The sequence below is a fragment of the Eleutherodactylus coqui genome, chromosome 7 (assembly GCF_035609145.1).
Source record: "Eleutherodactylus coqui strain aEleCoq1 chromosome 7, aEleCoq1.hap1, whole genome shotgun sequence".
In the NCBI taxonomy this organism is placed as follows: domain Eukaryota; kingdom Metazoa; phylum Chordata; class Amphibia; order Anura; family Eleutherodactylidae; genus Eleutherodactylus; species Eleutherodactylus coqui.
In genome coordinates this window covers 166,464,909-166,488,720 of record NC_089843.1, presented here as the reverse complement: position 1 = coordinate 166,488,720, position 23,812 = coordinate 166,464,909, and the positions used below count along the sequence as shown (strand labels likewise).

Sequence of the window (23,812 nt, the reverse complement as noted above, 5' to 3'; positions counted from 1 at the left end):
ATCGAGTTGGGACCCATTAGCTTTTCCTATTTATGACATAATCAATGCTCATGCCAAATGTCATGTTTCTACGACATCGGGAAGTGAGAGAATTAGTGGCAATGATTGAAATCGAACGATCTACGTGGGGGGGGGGGCGTAACTGTCGACGACACAGTAATCCTCCCAGGAGTGTACTCAACAACTTCCCAAAGTTTCATGGTGATCGGATGAATGGTGTAGTAGCGCATAAAGGACAAACAGACAGACAGACAGACATACAGTACATTCATTTATATATATATAGATGTTACTCTACAGTGCGTCTTATTTTTTTCTGTTCCGCTCCTAAATGTCTCTGTATTTGACTCTTAGCCTATGGTGATAGGAATATAAGCCGGCCATCAGACAAGACAACTGAGATATCTACGTGGAGCAATATTGAACAAGAAGATGTAAAAACTGACCCCACAACCTCCATGTTGGTTTTACCAAAGAGAATATCATGCGAGGTAGGAGCCGCAGCAAAGTAAATATAATCACTTATCATTTATCTCTACCAAAAGTCCAAAATATACAATATATTTTGTTACATATATTTTTAATTCAAGTGTGTATATTGTATATTATATGTTTTTTGCTCCAGTCCTTGGTGACCTGTCAATCAATCAGCATATGTCATAGATATAGGGGAAAATAGTAAAAACTGCCCCTAATCTTTGGGGATCAATTCTGAAGTAATACCATGACCTGAGTCTCTAATCTTTGGTGATCCAATGGGCACATAGACCATAATTCTAGTGATACGTTGGCAATAGCAGTCCTTGATCTCCTATGGTTTGTGATCCCTTCTGCTAATAACTGTCAGGCTTGGAGTGGACCACAAGGGAACAGGTGAATCTCCTGGTGGGCCCTGAGCCAGAGAAGCCCTCAGGTCTACCATTGCTGCCCATTGCAATCTACCATTGGGTTGATGGTAATTTACGAATTCCTGCTTGTTGCATTCTCCATACAGTACTTCAGTGGAAACCGTGCCACACGCAAACGCAGCCACCTTTCTATTGAGGTATATGAAGAATACTGTGGAGAGGAATTTGTGAATGAGGATAAGATTAAATTTGCATATGGTTGTACAGAGGGACCTAGAAGGAATTCTATTGGTGGACCCTGAGCAAACCAGTCCGACACTGATAACAGTCTCTATTTTCTGGTGGCACTTTAGAAAAGAGCAGACTCTAATCGCTGGTGGTAGAGTTCTAAAAGCTGTCTCTAACACTATGTCCTCTCTCTACTGAAAACTAAACCTCACAAAAACTGACCTACCTGTTTCCGCCTTTTGCTAATCGACCTCATCCTGACATCTCCATCTCAGTGTGTGGCACCACCATAACTCCCAAACAGCACATCCACTGTGCTGGGGTTATATTCGACTCCAATCTTTCCTTTACCCCCTTCATCCAATCTCTCACCTGAACATGTCAACTGCACCTCAAGAACATCGCAAGAATCTGCCCTTTTCTCACTATAGACACGCTTTAAACGCTCACAGTTGCCCTCATCTACTCTCGGCTCGATTATTGCAACTCGCTGCTGATCGGCCCCCCGCGCCAGACTCTCCCCTCTCCAATCCATCCTGCATGCGGCAGCCAGGCTCATCTTCCTGTCCAGCCACTACTTGGACGCCTCTGCCCTGGCTGCCTGTCAAATTACAGAATTCAATTCAAACTCATTACCTTCATCCATAAAGCCCTCCACAACACTGCGCCGCCCTACATTTCCTCCCTCATCTCAATCCACCACCTAGCCCTACTTTCCGCTCCGCTAATTAAATGAGATTAAGCACCCCTTTATTTGAACCTCTCATTTCCACCTCCAAGACTTCTCCAGAGCAGCACCAGTCCTCTGGAGCGCACTCCCCAAACTATCTGGGCAATCCGTGGCACACAGTTTCAGGCATGCTTTAAAAACGCACCTCAGGGAGGCATATCATATGCCCTAAACCAAACCCTCTCCGCCTGATAACATGCTCCCTGTCCTAGTGACTGCAATCCCTGCTAGCTGCAATCAACCGCCCCCTGCAGTCATACCTATTCAGCCACCATACGGCTTAAGCCTGACCATTGTCTATGTGTATAGCATCCCTCACTCTCCACCTCACCATACCGTGCACATCTCCAGCCCCTTTACCTTCTGTATCACCCCATTACTTGTAGTATGTAAGCTCGTTGGAGCAGGACCCTCACCCCTACTGTTTCCATCAATTGATTACTTCATGTAGCCATGGTTTTGTTTCTGTTTCCCCCGTCTTATAAGTGCTGCGGAATATGTTGTCGCTATATAAATAAAGATTATTATTATTATCTACTGCACGATTTTAAAATGACAGCATACATCATGAAAGCCATCTCTCTTATGCCCAGTTGTCCAGTAGCATATATCCACAAGCATTACAGTTTCCCATGGCATAAATTAGGTCTAATATGGTTGTTACAGCATGACAGGTGCCAATTGTAAAAATACAAAACTTAACAGTAGATAAAACTCTTTAAGTGAAGTGATTATTACTTGAGTTGCGCAACTAATGCCAATTAAATGTTAGCTTAATGATGGTTAAAATGCATCCCTACATTGTACCTCCTCATTATCATGTTCTCTGCAGAGATATTAGTATTTATATTAGAACTCATTATCTCATTATTTCATTTTCATTATGCAGAATCCGGGTGAACTGTTTATTATTCTGTCAAAGCAGATACCGAAGAACACAGAAGTAGAAGTTGAATTTTGTACAAAAAATCAGCTTATTAGGAAAAAGCCGAAACAGTGGAGTGAAAAAATTCTATGCCTGAGGGCTCTGGGTAGGAAAAAGTTCTTGTGCTTTAATTATTTATTTATTGATCACTGTTATGGTAATTATTGTTTATTATTAGCACTAGAATTATAAATATGACTGCGGGCTCAGGGGTCCTGTTGGCCTTTCTGGTATTTTCATGGCAAGAATAGCAAAGTCTGCAGCATGGTTCTTGCATTCCATCAATGAAGGGTATCATAGGTGATTCCAACCCTGGTCCAAAGGTAGAAATGAAAGCTTTTATTTATGTTCTCCCTTTGTTCTGACATGTAATAAGAGAATTGTTTGTGGATCTGGTTGTAGCAGAGGGAAGCCCACCAGAGCTGCGAGAGAAGCTGTCCTGAATTCTTATGGGAAACCTATACGCTACACCATATTACAAGTATACATTATATCACTGCGCTTCGTCTGACAGCATCAGAGCTGAAGTAGCAGAGTTTCTGATAAAATTTGCTTAGACTTGCTGTATTCTGCGAGCAGCTGAGCTCTTGTTATCTCTAGGAAAACAATGCCTGAATAATTTACAAAGAAATACTTGTCAATTAATCTGTGTTTGTGACCAGCAGCCCACTGCTTCATTATGTGTTTCATATTTATGGAGAATTCAATGTGCTTATACCACAGTTTGCAAGGAAATTACCATAGGGCATGTTTATTAAAGAGTGCTGATGGATAAATATATACCGGTATCTCTTTATATTTAATATCATTGGGTCTCATGCTAGGATCCTGTTTGACTGAGTTTTTATGAATCCGTGCCATGGACCTGTAGGCACTCCATGTGCCGATATGTGGTGCCTAAGGGCTTAAACTGACAAACACATGTGCAAATACGCTTGCCGCTGGCAAATAGAAAAAGTACATAGAGGAAAGATAGGGCAAGACCTATGTCTTTTCTCGTGAGTAGTAATATCGCACTAGAAACATGCTTAGTCAAAACGAAACTATTAAAAATCAATGGTTTTGTTTTGTCCCGTTTTCTGGTCGCTTCTATTTTTGCACGTTTTAGCACTTTATAACGCCCCTCATCACCCATCCCAATGATGGGGCGCATTAAAAAGCGCTGTTAAACACTGTGACATTCTCTCAAAACTGCCACTCATGTGTGAGAATGTCCTAAGGGCGGCTTCCCAAGAGTGTGTGTATAAAACACACATAACAGTGTAATTTCTTTTGCACCATGGATAGTGCGTATCGTGTGCGTATATGCGCGTCTTGCTGTACTTTTCACGCTGACCGGGACTGTTCACATGGGCGCAGGACATAGCTGCACGTTAAATGGCTATTTAGCCTAATTAGTCTCCGATATGTTATTTTGCCCTTGAAATTGCGCACCAATCTCCCTAGGGGTTCAAATGCGCACTAAAGTAGAGCATGCAAATATGCTTGTGCAAAATCGCCTTAGCCTTATTTAGGCTGGTAATTAGCCATATAAAAAAAAGAAAATTGCCCAAAAATCGCAACAATCTGAAGCATCGGGTTCCAATATTATCATTCAGATAAAATAGTTTTTCAAAATCGCGCCGAGAAAAATAGCACATATCTGATCGTAAAAAGGCCACCGCTGGCTCTATTTAAGCATTATTAGTCAATCAGAGGATTTTACATGATCGTTTTCCTCACTTTTGCATATTTTTTAGCCAAAACGTAGCAGCGGCGTGTGTTATCACGGCAATTATTCATTCATGTGATTTTATGGCGTGTACGAGCAAATGTAAAAACGCATGCTAAGGGTGTGAAAGAGCCCTACGTTAGATATTGTATTTCTCCCTTGAAACAATACTTGCAGGTGGGCCTATTTCCCCATATGGCATACTGAATCCAAGAGAAAAGAAGTCCATTTACTGCACTGCTATGTAGAAGGACAGAGGATACCATGTAGGCCCACAGCAAGCAATGGACTTTGGGATCTGTGAGATATAAATCTGTCTATGAGATCTAACTGCTGACTACTGCACATTGACCAATACTCGACTTTCAGAAGACTATGAAAAATGACCAAAACAGTTTGTATTTGTTACATTCATTTCCTTTGGGGAGGCATTTGGTAGGAATCCATTTCTGCACCGTTCCAATAAAGTATTGTATAATTTATTGTCTTTACTATAAATCTTCCATGGCCAAAGCAGGACAGCTAGGAAACATGCAAGTGATGAGTTAGTCTTTGCTCCCTCCCAGATGTAACATTAGACAATGAGGGAGCTGAAGAAATACAGAACAGTCTGGAATTATTGCTGCATTTACTTAAGAAATAAACTTATTAAAGAGCTTTTTCAGGACGCAGGCCTCCCTCACACAGGCGTTTGCAGAAACATAGGGCTTTTTAATGCTGTGTTTATTGCGGTTTCAGCAGTGCCGGCATGCATTTTTTACAACGTTTTGGCTGCGTTGTTAATACTCACCTAGCTGGCACTGTCCGTGTCCCCGCCGCTGTTCTCCGGAGCTCCTGGCACTTGTTATTGTCGACAGAGGATCTTTTGCTAGTGACGAGGTTTGAAGACCCTGCCTCCAGCAAGAGATTGCTCTAATTGGCTGAGCCCGTTGAGTGTCAGCAGGCTCAGCCAATCACAGCCAGCGCTGGATGCACCAATCACAGCCATTCATTGAATGGCTGTGATTGGCGCATCGAGCGCCGGCTCTAACTCACGGAGCCAGTGCTCCTAAACCAATCAGAGCAATCTCTCGCTGGGAGGCGGGGTTTTCAATCCCCATCACTAGAAATAGATGCTTTGTCGGCTTGACAAGTGTCCAGAAGCATGCCCGGAGATCCGAAGAGCAGCGGCAGAGACCCCAACGGCACCAGCTAGGTGAGTATTCTTTTTTTTTTTTTGGTAGTGCAGTTAGCGCTTGCATTTAGCGCTGCCAAAAACGTGGTACAAAGTTGTGCCATGTTTACAGCAGCGCTGAAACCATTGCCCATTCATTTAAATGGGCAACGCAGGACAGAAAACGGCCAATGATAGTACATGCATTGCTGTCAAAGCGCAGCGTTTAAGTCACTTGTGTAAGCAGCCTCATTGAAATAAATGGGGGCCTTGTACAGCGTTTAGCGCAGCACTGAAAAGGCAGCACTAAACGCTGTACAAAATCGTCCATGTGAGGGAAGCCTTAAAGAGACTTTGTCATCATTTTTTTGCAGCTGTCAGGGCTCCTGCAAACGAACGCATTTGAATTGCGGAATCCGCGGTCGGCATCCGCACAGTGGTTTCGCAACAAATAACATTCACAGCATGCTGTGGAAAATTCTTCCTGCACACTTGCAGAAACAAATTGCGGTTTCCACAAGCTGGGGAAAAATCACAGCACGCTCTGTTTTTGTGCGTTGTCTGCACGGATGGCTTCCATTAAAATCAATGGAAGCCGTGTGACCCATGGTCCATCCGCAATTGACATTGTGGATAGTTTGCGGGTACCAGCGTCATCACCTAGCGACGGCGCGGTAAAAACAAACATTTTTCCTAAAAAATCTGTAATGCACATGTCCGACAGCGGCTCGCTGTGACCATCAACAGTACGGAAAAAGTATAGAAAAGACAATCACACGCGGACGTCGGCCGGGCACAGGGTCGGATTCCACTGCGAGCTCCGGCGTGCGGAATCCGACCCGATCGTGTGTGGGAAGCCTCAGTGCCTGTCACACTGATTACAGCTATATGTATTTCTGTGTAGTTTTGGATAAACTTAACATACATAGTAACATAGTAACATCCATCTAGTCTATCTAGTTCAGCCTGTTTCCACCCCCCTTGTTCATCAAGAGGAAGGCAAAAATGTGCATTTAATTAGTTGCGGCCAGACACAGAACTAGTCCTGGATATTCATTAGCTGTAGCCTAGCCCCACCCACAATGTCTCCGGCCAATGATTGTCAGCTCTCTCTCTCCTTACAGTAATAATCAGAGCTGTTAATTATTGGATGGAGGGTGAGGTGGGTGTACCTAGCCTGCAGCTCATGAATATGAATTTAACTCTGGTAAGCTTCCTCCCCCTCTCCGCCCCTTGCTGGCTGCCGGCAAAGGGAGGGGGCAGGAGCTTAGCAGAGCTAGGGCGCTAAACTGCCTCCTCCTCTCCGTCCCTTGTCAATTGCCGGCAAGGAGAAGGTGTGGGACGAGGCAGGAAATTAGCAGAGCTAGTCGTGCTAAACTCCCTCCCCCTTCCCTTTTCTGATGACTTTCATAGACTGCCATAGGAGTCTATGGGAATGACCGGCGTATTCCAGCAAAAGATATGACAAGTCCTATCTTTTCTGGTCACGCGTCAGAGCGGCTAGTGGGAATGCGCACCATATGCGCTATCTTTCCAGGACAAATACAATTTGTAATTCAATGCTTCAGATGGTCACGATAAACTCCATTTCTGTATTTCATCCTCTGTAACAGGTATATCAGTCTCTAAGTTACTTATATACATACTCATGTTTCTGTGTATCTTACTAGAATTCCCTCCCGGTGAAGTTACAGTGAATGTCTGCAGTGGAGAAATCATTAGAGCTTCAACACAGATTGAATACTTCTCAACAACTGAAGACCTTAAACATCTGCTCCTAAAAACCATTGATCCCGTACCATTCATTTGTCAGGTAAAAACACAACTATGCAATATAGAAATGGATTTAGACACATATATTGTAAATGTAGCTAAAAGCAATGTTGTGTCGCAGGTCACTGAACCATAAGGTCCTTGATTAAAAGGGATTTACATGATTAGAAATATATGGATGTTTTTGTTGCAAAAACAGTGCCACACCTGTCTACAGGTTGTCTGCAGCATTGCAGATCATCCCATTCAATTTAGGCCACATTTACAAGGCTGAGAAATTTGTGTGAGTTCTGTGCGTTTGCACAATGCGCAGAACTCGTGTGATGTATTAATCCATTGTTTCCAATGGAATCCAATAATTGGGAACAGAAGATCGTGTAGAAAATGTATCAACTTTACTTACTTGTGCTCTTACAAAAGGATAATAGCAGGAGAACGCATTTCAGTTCCCACGGAACCTTGATCACCTCCCTTTCTTCCGTGGGAACTGAAACGCGTTCTCCTGCTATTGTGCTGTTGTAAGAGCACAAGTAAATAAAGTGGATACATTTTCTACACGATCTTCTGTTACCAATGATTGGATTCTTCTGAAGATTGCCGCTGTGACTGGGCAGCAGGGAAGACGTTAAAAACTATCTGCAGCCATGGAGCATAAGCTGTTTCCAATGGTTTGATTTACATGGGCATTATTCCTCTCGCTTCTGTAGTGCGAGATGGAAAAACATAAGCAGGTCCTAATCTCATGTGATTTTTGTTTTGGAATATTTTTTTGTCTTCTGTGGTACTTTGAACTTTTGTAAGAATGTTGGAGTGATCACTTAATTTAGGTTGCTACTCAAAGAGTATGGTAGCCTTATCAGTCAGGTACGCCAAATTCGATGGTGCATCGGAGAAGAATACAGTGTTTCACATAGAATGTGAAGCGCCGAGAAGGAGTGCGCAATTTTCAGCGATGATCTGCCTGTCTAAACGTTCTGCACAAGTGCCAACAGCTAGTGGTGAGGTTACCCACTCATGCAGGTCGTTTAGCCAACAGTCCTGTGTATTTGGGGCATTACTCTTACGTTATCTTATCTTTTGCCCGGCTGCCTGAGTAGTGAGGAATGAAGAAGACCTGAAGAATACACAAAAAGCAACATGTATTGTATTATGTGTCACCAGCAAAATGTGTGGAGCGCTCAGAGGAGAAGCAATAATGACCAACGCCATACATGTCTATTATTTGCTTATGTATAGTAATGACATTCTGGCAGTGGATGCAGACTTTTATGTGAACCAGAATATGAAAGGCACTTGTATAAATGACGGAGAGACTGAAAACCTTTCTAAATTGTGGTATATTACCAAATAATGAAATCGATGACAAGTACTGAATTTTTCACTCCATAAGATAAGATGCACCCCGTTTTAGAGGCGGAAAATAGGAAAAAAATATTTTGAACTCACCCAGGGACAGTGCAGGGATAGTACTGGGTGATGGAGTAGAAGGAGCAGCAGAGGTCTGAAACACCGGAGCTCCGTGACAGCGGCACTCGTGTATGGGTTGAGGAAGAATCCAATTGGTGGAGGTGGGGGAGCAGCAGCAGTTCCCGCCGGTGCTCACTACCAATCAGTGGACGTACAGGCGGCAGTGCATAGGAGAGAGAACTGCTCTCCTAACCGATCGCGAGGTTCTTCACCTGATTGTTCACACAATCACTCGTTAAACACGCGATTGTGAGAACAAACAGAACGTTTACTCTATAAGATGCATTGACTTCCCCCTCCCCACTTTGGGGGAAGAAAAGTGCGTCCTATAAAACGAGGACTAGTATTTTAATTCTCTATCCTCAAGAAAGTCCATCAATATCCAATTGGTGGGGTCCACTGCCCGCTCAAGTGAGTGCTACAGCCTCTTGGCTGCACACCAGTCACAATGCTGTGCGCCATGTTTCCTGACTGCTATGTATGGTGTCTCAGTCCCATTCATGAGCTGCTAAAAACCCCAAGCGATGAATGAACATCATCACTGGCCTACAAAACCGGCACGGCACTGATGTGAGCGACGCAGCCTCTTCAAACAGCTGATTGGTGGATATCCCTGGCAGTAAACACCCACCGATCAGATATTGGTGACCTATCTGGAGGATTCATCATCAATATCCTAGTTCTGGGATGCTCCTCTATGGTTTACGGTTAGTACTATAAGGACATGGTATTAGATTTTGCAATATGCTGGGTTAAATGTGGCAACTAAATTGCACAGATTTTCAGTTGCTTTGAGAATCTCCAGCTTTCAGACTGCATACATAATGGATGTGCTTTAAGTATGTTATTTCAATTAAAAGGAATTGATGTTGTATTACTCTGAGACTAGAGATATAAAATGAATAAAAGACTACAGGCCATATTTTTGCAGGGTATACTTGGGATAATTATTTTAAATTGCATTTCAATGTTATTGGAGTCTATCTAGATACTTTAAAAATGCCATTAGGTCTGTTAGGATATTGTGGTGGTTCAGTGTCCGTGAAAACTAAAACCCAAAGTGCACTTTACTTCCTCGAGGTTTGAAGATGCGGTGGCACAAATCTAATCAGTCAGGAGACAGGGAAAGAAATGTATATTTTTCCAATAACAGTAGTAGAAGAATGTAAAAGTTGCACCTGAGATTCTTGGACACAACACGGTTTAGACAGCACACTGACATCCTGGGCAGTCCGATGTGCAGGACACGGCACATTGACATGTATTTTTTCATCCGAGAATCGGACAAAAATGGGACATTCTGCAATTTTGTTTTTACTCAGATTATTTGTTTTGAGTAAAAAAAATGCCCATGTGAATACACCCATTCAAATAAATTATTTCTATTTCTGTCTGATTTTCTGGTCCAAAAATGGGAAGGAAAAAATGTTGGTGTGCATGTACCCTTAAGACAAAGAAAAGGAGATTTCTCTCATGGGCTTTGGAAAATAAAAGCAGCAGCCATGGGCAATTACTTGCAATAATTCTGTAAGTTCCCCTTTACATATTTCCACCTTCATGCACAGGACTGTATTATAGCGTCATTCACCATGTGGTACAAAGCAGCAAAACGTGACCCATATGAAGTTACGTCATTTTTATATTAAGGCTAGTGCCACACAGCTGTGACCAATCACAGGCAGTGCTCAGCCAATCACAGGCAGCGCTCGGCCATTTATTGAATTGAGCCCTGACAGCATCAAGGAGGTGAGTATATATATTTTTTATACATGCTAGCAATGATTTTCAGAGAAGATCTTATATTTAAAGCCCTTCCCCAAAAAATCACTGCAGGGGTTGCTGGCAGCCCCTTGTTTTCCATAGGGCTGCTGGCAGCAGCAGCGGGCCATTGAAAGCAATGGGCATGCATCCTCATTCACATGTTTTGTTTTTTTTTGTGAACGAGGTTTTTGTGTGCTGCAACTTTATCGCCTCTGCCTGTTCTCTGCCACGCCATCACACTGTCCCATCTGCACTTTACAATGTGCCGAGCCAAGAGAAAAAGTAAGAAAGAACACATCTGTAGGTTGCTGTTCCAATATGCGCTACAGCATTGTAGGAGCCCTACAGAACTGATGTTATCTCATGCAGCGCAAAAGTAATGCACAGAAGACTTTTAAGCACTCAGGCAAATGTGTGTACAGCAAAACATTACCACTAATGATAATTTCTGGATATTTATTGTATAGGAGGGAGTCACTTTAATGGGGAAAAAAAATATTTTTAGTGAAGCTCGTTTAGCGGTGGTTTCTAGAAAAAAAGGGCAACGTGCTTATCATCTAAGCAGTGGCAGATGTGATACAGAAGGAGGATGTGTTGGCCTTGTAGCAAGAGCATATCAATGGAAGGAGAACAGCACAGGTGGGAGTTAAAGGAAAATCCATGTGAATTTTACACGAAAAATCGGTAGGACACAACTAATGGTAGGATTTCTTCCATCGCTGTCATGGTTCATTTTTTAAAAGTCCATCCTTCTTTATTGCAACGTGCTGTCATTTTCTACCTGTGGTTTAGAAGCATTAAAAAACAAAGTAAAATAAAATGTAAAAAGGTAATAGGAGCTTATATCAGCATCCTATCAGCTTTACTACAGGCACTGAGCTGGCAACCAAGAGATATTAAAACTATACTTCTACTTGCCTTAACGTAACAATACAAAGCACAGCATCAGGCTACATTCAGCAGAACAAATAGCTCCACTTTACTTAAACACAGCTTGACAGTACACATGCACAGGAACACACACACACACATATTGTTTATGTGAAATTCTCTGCGTGGCTGTTAGAATGTCATTCTGGCACAAAAAGTCCAATTAAAATTAGATGTGAAGCTGCTAATCAACGTGGTAGTCCTTCTGGCACACTGATCACAGTTTGACCACTCGTACAGGTCCATCTGGAGAACTGGAAAACACAAGGTCCATTTCTGTCTGAAATAAATGAATAACCTTAACTAATGACCAATCAAATCTATTAATTTCCATCCCACAAATAGCACAATAAATTGCTATCAAATTCATCAAAAACTGAGAAATATTAGTTACATAAAAGACTAACAGATTTACCAGGAATGTAAGCTCTTTATGGCAAAGATATCTATTACAGACTCAAAAAATACTAGGGTTCACAGAAAAGTGTACTGTTTTCAGCATTAATATATAATTTGTATTAATAATTATCTTAAAAAAGCTGAATTGCACCCTAAGCCGTCCCAAACACTAATCTAAAGATAAAGTAGAGTAACTGTCCTGAAAAGGGCGACCCCACACAGAAACCTAACCCTACCTCAACATACCTTTTCCTTAGTAAAAAAAAAAAAAGGAGGGGGAAAAAATGGAGGTATCCAATATTCAGGGGCAGGAAAAAACAAGATCTCATCCACCTAGTGGATATAAGACCAAAACAGAACAGTTGGTCGTTAAGCAACTTGCATGTTCAACAGCCAAAATGTCATTCAAGAAATAGAAGGCCTTTTCAAAAACTAGCATAAACTGTTATTGATACAAGTGTCCTAGCACAACAGTCACAGTCAAGTATCCAAACTTATAGAAAATATCCCATTATGCCAAAAATCCCATATATTTCATATTATAAGATCAGCAGAACCCTGAATAATGAACTGTGAGAGTGAAACAAAATCTGAAGAAGATAAACCATACAGATGGAACAACACATTCACGCCCCTTCAGATATTACACAGGGCCTTAATACCGTGACAGCAGAACACAGAATATCTCTTCCAATGTACATATCGCGTTTTGTATAGGCATGATGGAGCTTCTTTCCCTGTTCCCTCCAATACAACCCCATTTAACTTCTCTGCTGGTATACAAACTGCCACTCCAGTAGTAACATATCCTCTTCAGAATACCTGTTCTGGAGAAAAAAGAATAAGTGTAGTGGCTCAGTTGTTAGCACTGCTATGAGCAACATCTGTATGGAGTTTTGCAAAGTCGATGGCAATATACAGTAAGAAAACCCCGATGGACGTCTTCCAACATCGGAGCTGTACAGCCTTAAATCATAATGTCTTCAGACGTCAGACAGTGGATTGGAAAGGGTTAAATATTATTTAATTGAAATTCTCAAATTTTCCTTTAGTCCTTGTAATTGTACGTGTACTGGAAAATGACCTCATTTAGTGAAAAAAGTTCATACTCACCTTCTAATCCCCAGTCTAGTCTCTTTACATTGTGTGTAGTTGTGACCTGTTCAGCTAGTAGCCCACTGCAGCATTTATGTGCCATACTCACCTAGATCGCCACTCTGCTGCAGTAAGACATGCCCGAGCTCCTGTCAGTATGAATAGAGTTTGGCATTAAACTATAGACTTGTAGCACTGGGAGGGCAGAGGATTAAATAGTGAGTATGAGCGTTTATTTGCTACATAATGCTATGTACAGTTAAAAGTACACATTTAATAAAGCCCAGATAACCTGTTTATCTGCAGTGGTAAGTAGCATTAGGTGATATATCATGTACTCTACAGATGCCACTATATACGCACTGTATAGATTCCAGATTTACATTGACTTTCCTGGGAATTTCATGTCTCATTTTTGATCAAACGATTGATACGTTTAATTGATTTGTTTCAAAAGGGTGCAATAACATGGTTATATTGGATGGTTTAGCAAATTGAGATATATTTCTGGCTGATGCCATTAATCTGTTTGTATATGCTCAGCTAGGCTATGATGCTTCCCTTAGAACAGCCCCTCACTTTATAATGGACAAAGTCCCAGACGCTCTTCCTAAGGACTAAGGATTCTCCTTTTTTGGATACTTAAATTTAGCCTCTCTGGACTGACGGTGTGGACGCCTGTTGTAGTGGCCCAGAACAACGGGGCCCCTCTATAGTATATGAATGCATTTGTCTCGTGTCTTTCATGTTGCATAAATGTGATGTGTATTGCAGTTCTGCAGCACTGAATGGGTTAACTGTCTGGTATGTGAGAATGTCTGAGAAATGCATCTTGTCTGTCACATGAGCTTACGATCTATATAAGTGAGTGCATGGCTGTAGAGTGGGTCTCTGGTTCCGGTCCTAGTCTTGCAAGGAACTCACACAGGCACCTTCAGTTCTGTGCGGGCCGGAATGAAGGAGGCTGAAAGACATCCCCAGCCTTTCCTGGGCCCTCACACCCAGAAATTGCCAGTGGTGTATTAACCCACTGAGGAACTGAGAGAGAGAGAGTGGACCCGCCCTTGCAGTGTGGGCTGAATGCCAATAGTGAGTGTCCTTATGAGGTAATGCAGCAATCGGGCTTTAATTGCTTCGGGAGCTTGCAGTATCAGTGCCAGTGCGGTTCACTTGTGAAGTGCGGGCAGCCCACTGGGCTTTATGTTATGTGATGCCCAACACGTATCAGTGGAACGCATCCCTCCTTATGCCTTAGGACGCCTGTACACGGGCAGATTTTGCCGCAGAATTCGCAGAGGGCATCCGCAGAGTGGATCCGCAGCAAATACCATACACAGCATGCTATGGGAAATCAATTCTTCCTACACATGAGCGGCAATCAATTGCGATTTTTGCTAGCGCAGATTCCATGCCGGCAGCTTCCATTGAAGTCAAGGTAAGCCGTCCGACCCATTGCCTGTCAGCAATCAACATTGCAGACAGGTTGCGGATTCCGTGCCATCGCCTAGCCACAACGCGGGGGTAAAAAAATCGAGAAAAACAATCTGTAGTGCACATGACCGACGGCAAGCTGCCAGGTCAATCTGATGAAGAACAGAAATGACAGGTATGTGTGGATGTGGTTGCTGTCAGGGTCAGATTCCATTGCTGTCTCTCAAATGGAGAATCTGGCTCTCCCGTGTGCAGGTGGCCTCATCTATGTGCTAGTTTAATACCAAGCAGCCCAGTATGTGTGAGGCTTGTGAGAGCAGATATAATTTTTTCAATTATTTTCAATAAAAGCCCTTAATGTAATAACAAATGACATGACATTGACTCTTAGCAGGAAAAGGGCAATCTGACTTATTATATGTAATTGTCACCTACTAGCATTAGCCTATGTGCGTGTCAGGGGCTTAAACTCATGATTAGAGTCTTAGGTCAACCACCTTAGAGGCTGTAGACACCTTTGGGGATCACATATGTCTGTTTGCTGTCAGTGAATGGGAAATGTTGATGATGTGCAGTAATTATTGCTTTGACCTTCCATGTATAGCGCATGGCGCTGCTCTGGATTTTTTATTGCATGAGGCCATATAAGGCTACCCTAAAAGTAGGCAAGCTGTCAATTTCAAAGTGAATGTTGCATTGCCAATTGTTTCTTACAACATTGTTTCCCTGGAAAGTCTGTTTTATTAAGCAGCAATTTAATAATTATCTTGTCGCATTATTTGTCAAGCTTGTCTGATTAGTTGTTAAAAGATTATCAAAAAGTTTATAGTAAAGAGTCTAATGACATTTTTCACAGACCTGTCAATTTATGCAGAAACATGGTGAAACAATCACTTTTAAATATATTATTACTATAGAAAGGTGAAATTATAGAACTTTTCTTCTTCTTACACCCAAAGGTTAAGAAATCTGCTTGGTTTGGTATAAAACTATGTCATATCCCACTGCTCGATTCCTAACTCTGACTAACATCCTGCTCTTGCCCTAGACTTCTGTAGCCTGAATACTGCTGCTGTCTATTCTGGGCCCCCTGCTTAGCATCTCACTGAAAAGCAATATTGGTCTTAGGTTGGAGGGCACCCTGTCCAGAATGTTTTTTGCCCTCCTCCTGTCATAAGAAGAAAAAAAATACTAATAAAAAAAAAATATATATATATTGCACTGATAGGCAGTCTGCCTGTATTCTGCTTGAGCAGAAAGCAGAAAGATAGCAGCATACACACACCAGAACACCTGAGTGAACAAATACTGTACCATAACCAAGCTTATAACATAAATACAGCACCAGAATGCTACTCATGACATAAATCCAGAACCAAGCTCCATGCATAAATACAGCACAAACCAAGATCAGTACATACAGTAAATACAATACCAGAATCAAGCTCATAACATAAATCCAGAATCAGAACCAAGCTCATTATATAAATACCGCACCATTACCAAGCACCGTACACAAACACAGCACAATCCAACTCAATACATAAATATGGTACCAGAACCAAGTTCATAACAGAAATCCAATACCAGAAATAAACTCATAACATAAATGCAGTAGAATTACGCAGTTGTGTTGTGGGGGTATTGATGGGCTGACACTAGAGATGAGCGAGCACCAAAATGCTCGGGTGCTCGTTGCTCGAGTCGAACTTTCCGCAATGCTCGAGAGTTCGTTTCGAGTAGCGAACCCCATTGAAGTCAATGGGCGACTCGAGTATTTTTGTATATGACCCATGCTCCACTAAGGTTTTCATTTGTGAAAATCTGGAAAACCCAAGAAAGTGGTGGAAACGACACAGATATGGATAGGGCAGGCGAGGGGCTACATGTTGGGCTGCATCTCAGGTTCCCAGGTCCCACTATTAAGCGACAATAGCGGCAAGAGTGGGCCCCCCCTCCCCCCTAACAATTTTTACTTCGGACAAACCCTCATTAGCAAGCACACCTTAGCTAAGCACCACACTACCTGCAACCAAGGACAATCAGTGCCTGTGGGACACACCGCTGCCTCTTCTCCTGGGTTACATGCTGCCCAACCCCCCCGCACGACCCAGTGTCCACAGCGCACACCAAAGTGTCCCTGTGCATCCTTCAGCTGCCCTCATGCCACACGCTGGCCTCATAGCCACACCACCCTCATGTCTATTTATAAGTGCGTCTACCATGAGGAGGAACCGGAGGCACACACTGTAGAGGATTGGCAGGGCCAGGCAGCGATCCTCTTTAAAAGGGGCGGGGCGATAGCCCACAATGCTGTACAGAAGCAATAAGAAATCCAATCCTGTGCCACCTCCGTCAGGAGCTGCAAACGTGGGCATAGCAATGGGGAATCCATGTGCCCACACAGTATTCATTCTGTCAAGGTGCCGCATAGCTCAATCGACACCGCAAGGGGAAAGCCGTCTGCGCTCTGCCCCCTACCCAAGTCAGTCAGTGTCTTTGCGCCAGACAGGTCAAACACCACGAAGGGAACTAAGTGGGCACCAACAGCATAGGTGGGTCCTAGGCAACTCAAGACATGAACACAATAAATCAGAGCGGCCAAACTTGGCAGATTTGCACCGCGCCCACGACATAGGCCTCGGCCCACAGCTTCAGCAATGCTAGGCAGGAAGCGGACTTTCACTGCACCAAGGACATAGGCCTCTGCACAAACCCTCAGCAATCGCGGGCCTACAGTGGACTCCAATACTAGCGTAGCTGTGTACGTCTCATTAGCGCTGTATTGCTCCTGTAGTTTGTCCCAATGCAGTGCCCCGGGTAGTAGAGCTAACGTCAGATTAAATACAGGTGGGTTTCGGCCCACACTGCATGCCCCAGTCAGACTGGGGTTCTTTATAAGTATACACAGGCAGGTACAACTCCCTAATGTGAAGTCCGTGTGGTCCCACAGCATGGGTGCGTCTCAGGAAGCCACCGGCGGTACATAAATAAATCCCATTGCATTGCCCAGCACAGCTGAGGTAACGCCAGATAAAATACAGGTGGGCTTCGGCCCACACTGCATGCCCTAGTCAGACTGGGGTTTTTTATAAATAGACACAGGCAGGTACAACTCCCCTATGGGGAGTCCGTGTGGACCCACAGCATGGGTGGGTCCCAGGAAGCCACCGGCGGTATATAAATAAATCCCATTGCAGTGCCCTGGACAGCAGAGCTAATGTCAGATAAAATACAGGTGGGCTTCGGCCCACACTGCATGCCCCAGTCAGACTGGGTTTTTTTTAATAAATAGTCACAGGCAGCTACAACTCCCCTATGGGAAGTCCGTGTGGACCCACAGCATGGGTGGGTCCCAGGAAGCCACCGGCGGTACATAAATAAATCCCATTGCAGTGCCCTGCACAGCTGAGCTAACGTCAGATTAAATACAGGTGGCCTTTGGCCCACACTGCATGCCCCAGTCAGACTGTTTTTTTTTATAAATAGTCACAGGCAGGTACAACTCCACAATGGGAATTCCGTGTGCACCCACAGCACTGGTGGCTCCCTGGAACCCACCGGCGCTACATAAATAAATCCAATTGCAGTGCCCTGGACAGCAGAGCTAACGTCAGATAAAATACAGGTGGGCTTTGGTCCACACTGCATGCCCTAGTCAGACTGTTTTTTTTTATAAATACACACAGGCAGGTACAACTCCCCTAAGTGAAGTCCGTGTGGACCCACAGCATGGGTGGCTCCCTGGAACCCACCGGCGGTACATAAATAAATCCCATTGCAGTGCCGTGCACAGCTGAGCTAACGTCACATTAAATACAGGTGGGCTTCGGCCCACACTGCATGCCCCAGTCAGACTGGGGTTTTCTATAAATAGTCACAGGCAGGTATAACTCCGCAATGGGAATTCCGTGTGCACCCACAGCACGGGTTGCTCCCTGGAACCCACCTGCGGTACATAAATAAATCCCATTGCAGTGCCTTGGACAGCAGAGCTAACGTCACATTAAATAGAGGTGGGCTTCAGCCCACACTGCATGCCCTAGTCAGTCTGGGTTATTTTTTTTTGGGCCATGTACGTTGAACACCGCGATGGGAACACTTAGTGCACCCATAGTATGCACAGATCCCTGTAATACTCCTGTAGCAAAGGTATAAGCTGACCCCACTAACAGTTATGTTGCAGAAGTCTAGGGAGACCCTATTGACACTTCTGTAGTAATAGTATAGACGGACCCCAGTAACATTTCAGTAGCTGCAGTATAGTCAGAGCCCAGTATCAGTTACATTTCAGTAGTAACAGTATCGACAGACCCCTGTAACATTTCTGTAACAGCAGTATAGGCAGAGCCCAGTATTAGTGGGATTTCAGTAGTGGTAACAGTATAGACAGATAGACAACACCTATGTGGAAAAGCTAGTATTTTCTGAGACAAGAGAGGGGCATTTGATTGCAATGAAAAGGATATTCAAGGTACTGAAAGTCTGCAATCCTCCTCATCTCAAGCTGAAATATGGAAAGGCTTCATTCATATGTTTTCTGTTGTCCATTTCAAAGAGTTAGCAAACAGCAATCCAAGTTTCCGGCTACTACCACGCATCTTTCTTAGGAATTACCAAAGATGATCACAAGTAAAGGCCTCATCATCAGTCAGTCCAAAATCATTCAGGGAGTATGTAGTTCTCAGCTGGCATGCTTCCACCAAGGATCGGTGCCTGCTGCTACTCTGTCCCTTGCCCTGCAGGGATGCTGTGTTCTATAGTCACCTGTATTCCGACCTCAGCTGTACGCTTATCTTTGGACTTAGCAGTACCAACAAGTTGGAAGCCACCATTGCTCTAGCAGTCGGCTGAAAGCTTCAGCTAGGGATAACGGACTAGTACCGTGGTTTTATTTAGTTGGTTTTTGGAATGTGGCCAGGATTAAGTGGGCCGTGGCGGGGGGGGGGGGGGGGCTTTCTTATTGTGTCGTTTAAGGTGAAATTCTTGGACTGCCGCCAGACGGACCACTGCGAAAGCATTTACCAAGCATGTTTTCATTGTTGGAGGAGGAGGGGGGGGATGTTTTTGAGTCAGTACGTGTCCTGTCCATGTGTCCGTGCTTATATGCACCTTCCCAGTAACCGCGTTGTTGAAAAATTGTCGCGCCCGGGTACCTAGTAGCGTGGCCTCGCTGCCATCATGTCTTTGGGAAGCTTCCATTTCCACAACCCTGTAACATAGCAGTAGCAGCAGTATAGGGAGAGCCCAGTATTAGTAACGCTTCAGTTGTAGCAGTATAGACAGGCCCCAGTAACATTTCCGTAGCAGCAGTATAGGGAGAGCCCAGTATTAGTAACATTTCAGAAGTAGCAGTATAGACAGGCCCCAGTAACATTTCAGTAGTATCAGTAGGGACAGACCCCAGTAGCATTTCAGTAGTAACAGTAGGGACAGACCCCCAGTAACATTTCAGTTGCAGCAGTAGAGACAGACCCCAGTACCTTTCCAGTAGTATCAGTCGGAAAAGACCCCAGTAACATTTCAGTTGCAGCAGTAGGGACAGACCCCAGTAACAGTTCAGTAGTATCAGTAGGGACAGACCCCAGTAACATTTCAGTTCCAGCAGTGCAGACAGACCCCAGTAAGATTTCAGTAGTATTAGTAGGGACAGACCCCAGTAACATTTCAGTTGCAGCAGTGCAGAAAGACCCCTGTAACATTTTAGTAGTATCAGTAGGAACAGATCCCAGTAACATTTCATTGGCAGCAGTAGGGACAGACCCCAGTAAGATTTCAGTTGCAGCAGTGCAGACAGACCCCTGAAGCATTTCAGTAGTATCAGTAGGGACAGACCCAGTAACATTTCAGTACTAACAGTAGGGAGAGACCCCAGTAACATTTCAGTTCCAGCAGTGCAGACAGACCCCAGTAACATTTCAGTAGTAGTAACAGTATAGACAGACCCCTTTAACATTTCTGTAGCAGCAGTGATGGCTGACCCCAGTAACATTTCATATGCAGCAGTATAGACAGTAGACAGACGCCAGTAACATTTCAGTAGCAGCAGTCTAGGCAGAGCCCAGTAACATTTCAGTAGTAACAGTATAGACAGACCACAGTAACATTTCATTTGCAGCAATATAGACAGACTCCAGTAGCATTTCAGTAGCAGCAGTCTAGGCAGAGCAAAGTAACATTTCAGTAGTAACAGTATAGACAGACCCCAGTAACATTTATGTAGCAGTAGTATAGGCAGAGCCCAGTAACATTTCATTTACAGCAGTATTGACAGACCCCAGTAACATTTCAGTAGTAGTAGCAGTATAGACAGACCTTTAACATTTCCGTAGCAGCAGTGTAGGCTGACCCTAGTAACATTTCATTTGCAGCAGTATTGACAGACCCCAGTACCTTTTCAGTTGTAGTAACAGTATAGACAGACCCCAGTAACATTTCCATAGCAGCGGTATAGGCACAGTATTTGTAACATTTCAGTAGTAGCAGTACAGACAGACCCCAGTAACATTTCCGTAGCAGCAGTATAGGCAGAGCAGCAGATTAACATTTCCGTCGCAGCAGTATAGGGAGAGCCGAGTATTTGTAACATTTCAGTAGTAGCAGTATAGACAGGCCCCAGTAACATTTCTGTAGAAGCAGTATGGGCAGAGCTCAGCATTAATTACATTTCAGTAGTAGCAGTATAGACAGACCTCAGTAACATTTCCGTAGAAGCAGTATGGGCAGAGGCCAGTATTTGTTACATTTCAGTAGTAGCAGTATAGACAGGCCCCAGTAACATTTCCGTAGAAGCAGTATAGGCAGAGGCCAGTATTAGTAACATTACAGTAGTAACAGTACACACAAACCAAGGTAACATTTCCGGCAGACCCCTCTAGCATTACTGTGGCAGAAGTATAGGTAGGCAGAACACATTTACATTTCTGTAGCAAAAGTGTAGGCCAACCCCAGACACATTGGTGTACCATGAGTGCAGGCGAAGCCCATAAAAATTACTTGGATTACATTGTAGGCGAGAGCCCAAAAAATTGGTATACCAACAGTACAAATGTACCCCAGAAAAATTGCCTATGCCCAACCCAGAGGGCAGGTGAAACTCATTAATCGCTTAGCTTACTGTGGCTAAATTTGTAACTAGGCCTGGAGGCAGCCCAGTTTAAATAAAAATTGGTTCAGGTGAAAGTTTCAATGCTTTAATGAGAATTGAAACGTATAAATATTGTTTACAAAAGTTATATGAGCCTTTTGGGCCACCGAAAAATTGGCCGTTCGGGGTGATTACGTGAGGTTTCAGGAGAAGAAGCAGGAGGAGGACGAATATCATACACAGATTGACAAAGGTAAAGGTCCCCATTTTTTATGGTGATAGAGAACAATGCTTGCATCCGCGATTGCAGCGAAAATAATCTTTAGGTACTGCTGCTGTCCGCTGGTGGAGAAGAGAAGTCTGGGGAAAGCCAGGCTTTGTTCATCCTTATGAGTGTAAGCCTGTCGGCACTGTCAGTTGACAGGCGGGTATGCTTATCTGTGATAATTCCCCCAGCTGCACTAAACTCCCTCTCTGACAAAACGCTAGCTGCAGGGCAAGCAAGCACCTCCAGGGCATACAGCGCAAGTTCGTGCCATGTGTCCAGCTTTGTCACCCAGTAGTTGTACGGAGCAGAGGCGTCACGGAGGACGGTCCTGCGATCGGCTACGTACCACCTCACCATCCTTTTACAGTGCTCCCTCCGACTCAGCCTTGACTGGGGAGTGGTGACACAGTCTTGCTGGGGACCCATAAAGTTGGCAAAGGCCTTGGAGAGTGTTCCCCTGCCTGCGCTGAACATTCTGCCTGATCTCCGTGCCTCCCCTGCTACCTGGCCCTCGGAACTGCGCCTTCTGCCACTAGCGCTGTCGGATGGGAAGTTTACTATCAGTTTGTCCACCAGGGCCCGGTGGTATAGCATCACTCTCGAACCTCATTCCTCTTCGGGAATGAGAGTCGAAAGGTTCTCTTTATACCGTGGGTCGAGCAGTGTGTACACCCAGTAATCCGTAGTGGCCAGAATGCTTCTAACGCGAGGGTCATGAGAAAGGCATCTCAACATGAAGTCAGGCATGTGTGCCAGGGTACCTGTACGCAACACATAGCTGTCCTTACTAGGAAGATCACTTTCAGGATCCTCCTCCTCCTCCACACGCTATACACGCTGAATTGATGAGAGGCAAGCAGCATGGGTACCCTCTGCAGTGGGCCCAGCTGTCTCTTCCCCCTCCTCCTCCTGAGGCTCCTCCCCCTCCTCCGCCTCCAAAACGCGCTGAGATATAGACATGAGGGTTCTCTGACTATCCAGCGACATACTGTCTTCCCCCGTCTCCGTTTCCGACCGCAAAGCATCAGCCTTTATGCTTTGCAGGGAACTTCTCAACAGGCATAGGAGAGGAATGGTGACGCTAATGATTGCAGCATCGCCGCTCACCATCTGGGTAGACTTCTCAAAGTTTCCAAGGACCTGGAAGATATCTGCCATCTAGGCATACTCCTTTGTAAAGAATTGAGGAGACTGACTCCCACTACGACGCCCATGTTGGAGTTGGTATTCCACTATAGCTCTACACTGCTCATAGAGCCTGGCCAACATGTGGAGCATAGAGTTCCACCGTGTGGGCACGTCGCAAAGCAGTCGGTGCATTGGCAGATTAAACCGATGTTGCAGGGTCCGCAGGGTGGCAGCGTCCGTGTTGGACTTGCGGAAATGTGCGCTGACCCGGTGCACCTTGCCGAGGAAGTCTGACAAGTGTGGGTATGAAGCTGGGGACCCCAGAAACTTTCCTCTCTCCTAATCCCGCAGCAGCCGGCTGTGATTCACCTATACCAGGAACTGGACCTATGCCCACACCCTCACGTGGAACTCCGCGTCTCCGACCGCGTCCACGTCCCCTACCCCTACCCCTACCCCTCAGCATAGTGCATTAAGAATCGAGCAGACACTGAGCGGTGTAAAAATTTTTGTGAATTATTGCCGCGCAGTTGGTGGCTGCCAGCGGTTATATAACTCAAAATGAAGCCAGAGATAAATTATAAGGAAGAATGCAGGCAGGACTAGCTGTGCAATATGCAATTGTGATGCACCTGAAGTCCCACAGGCCACGCAGTCAAATGCACTGGGTCACAGGTAGCCGTAAAAAGGATTTCTCTTTTAATATCTGTTTTTTTCAATGCAATGCAGGCTATAGAGCGTGTATCGGACTTTCCCTCTATGGGTGTTTGTCATTGTACACTGTGCAGGCAGCTGACGACTAACACAGAGCGGTGTAAAAAATGTGTTTTATGTTGGTGTGCACTTGGCGGCAGACAGCTCTTACGTTACGCTAACTT

The 23,812-nt window shown here is 44.3% G+C and overlaps 1 protein-coding gene across 2 annotated transcripts in view; it reads left to right on the top strand.

The window, feature by feature from the left end:
• BANK1 (B cell scaffold protein with ankyrin repeats 1) overlaps positions 1 to 23,812 on the top strand; it is a 308,283-nt gene that overhangs the window by 40,659 nt on the left and 243,812 nt on the right. For both annotated transcript variants that reach the window (XM_066573970.1, XM_066573969.1), the window contains exons 3-5: positions 355 to 491; positions 2,696 to 2,837; positions 7,266 to 7,408. In XM_066573970.1, coding sequence (XP_066430067.1) covers positions 355 to 491; positions 2,696 to 2,837; positions 7,266 to 7,408 — 422 coding nt within the window. The remainder of the gene's footprint in view (positions 1 to 354; positions 492 to 2,695; positions 2,838 to 7,265; positions 7,409 to 23,812) is intronic.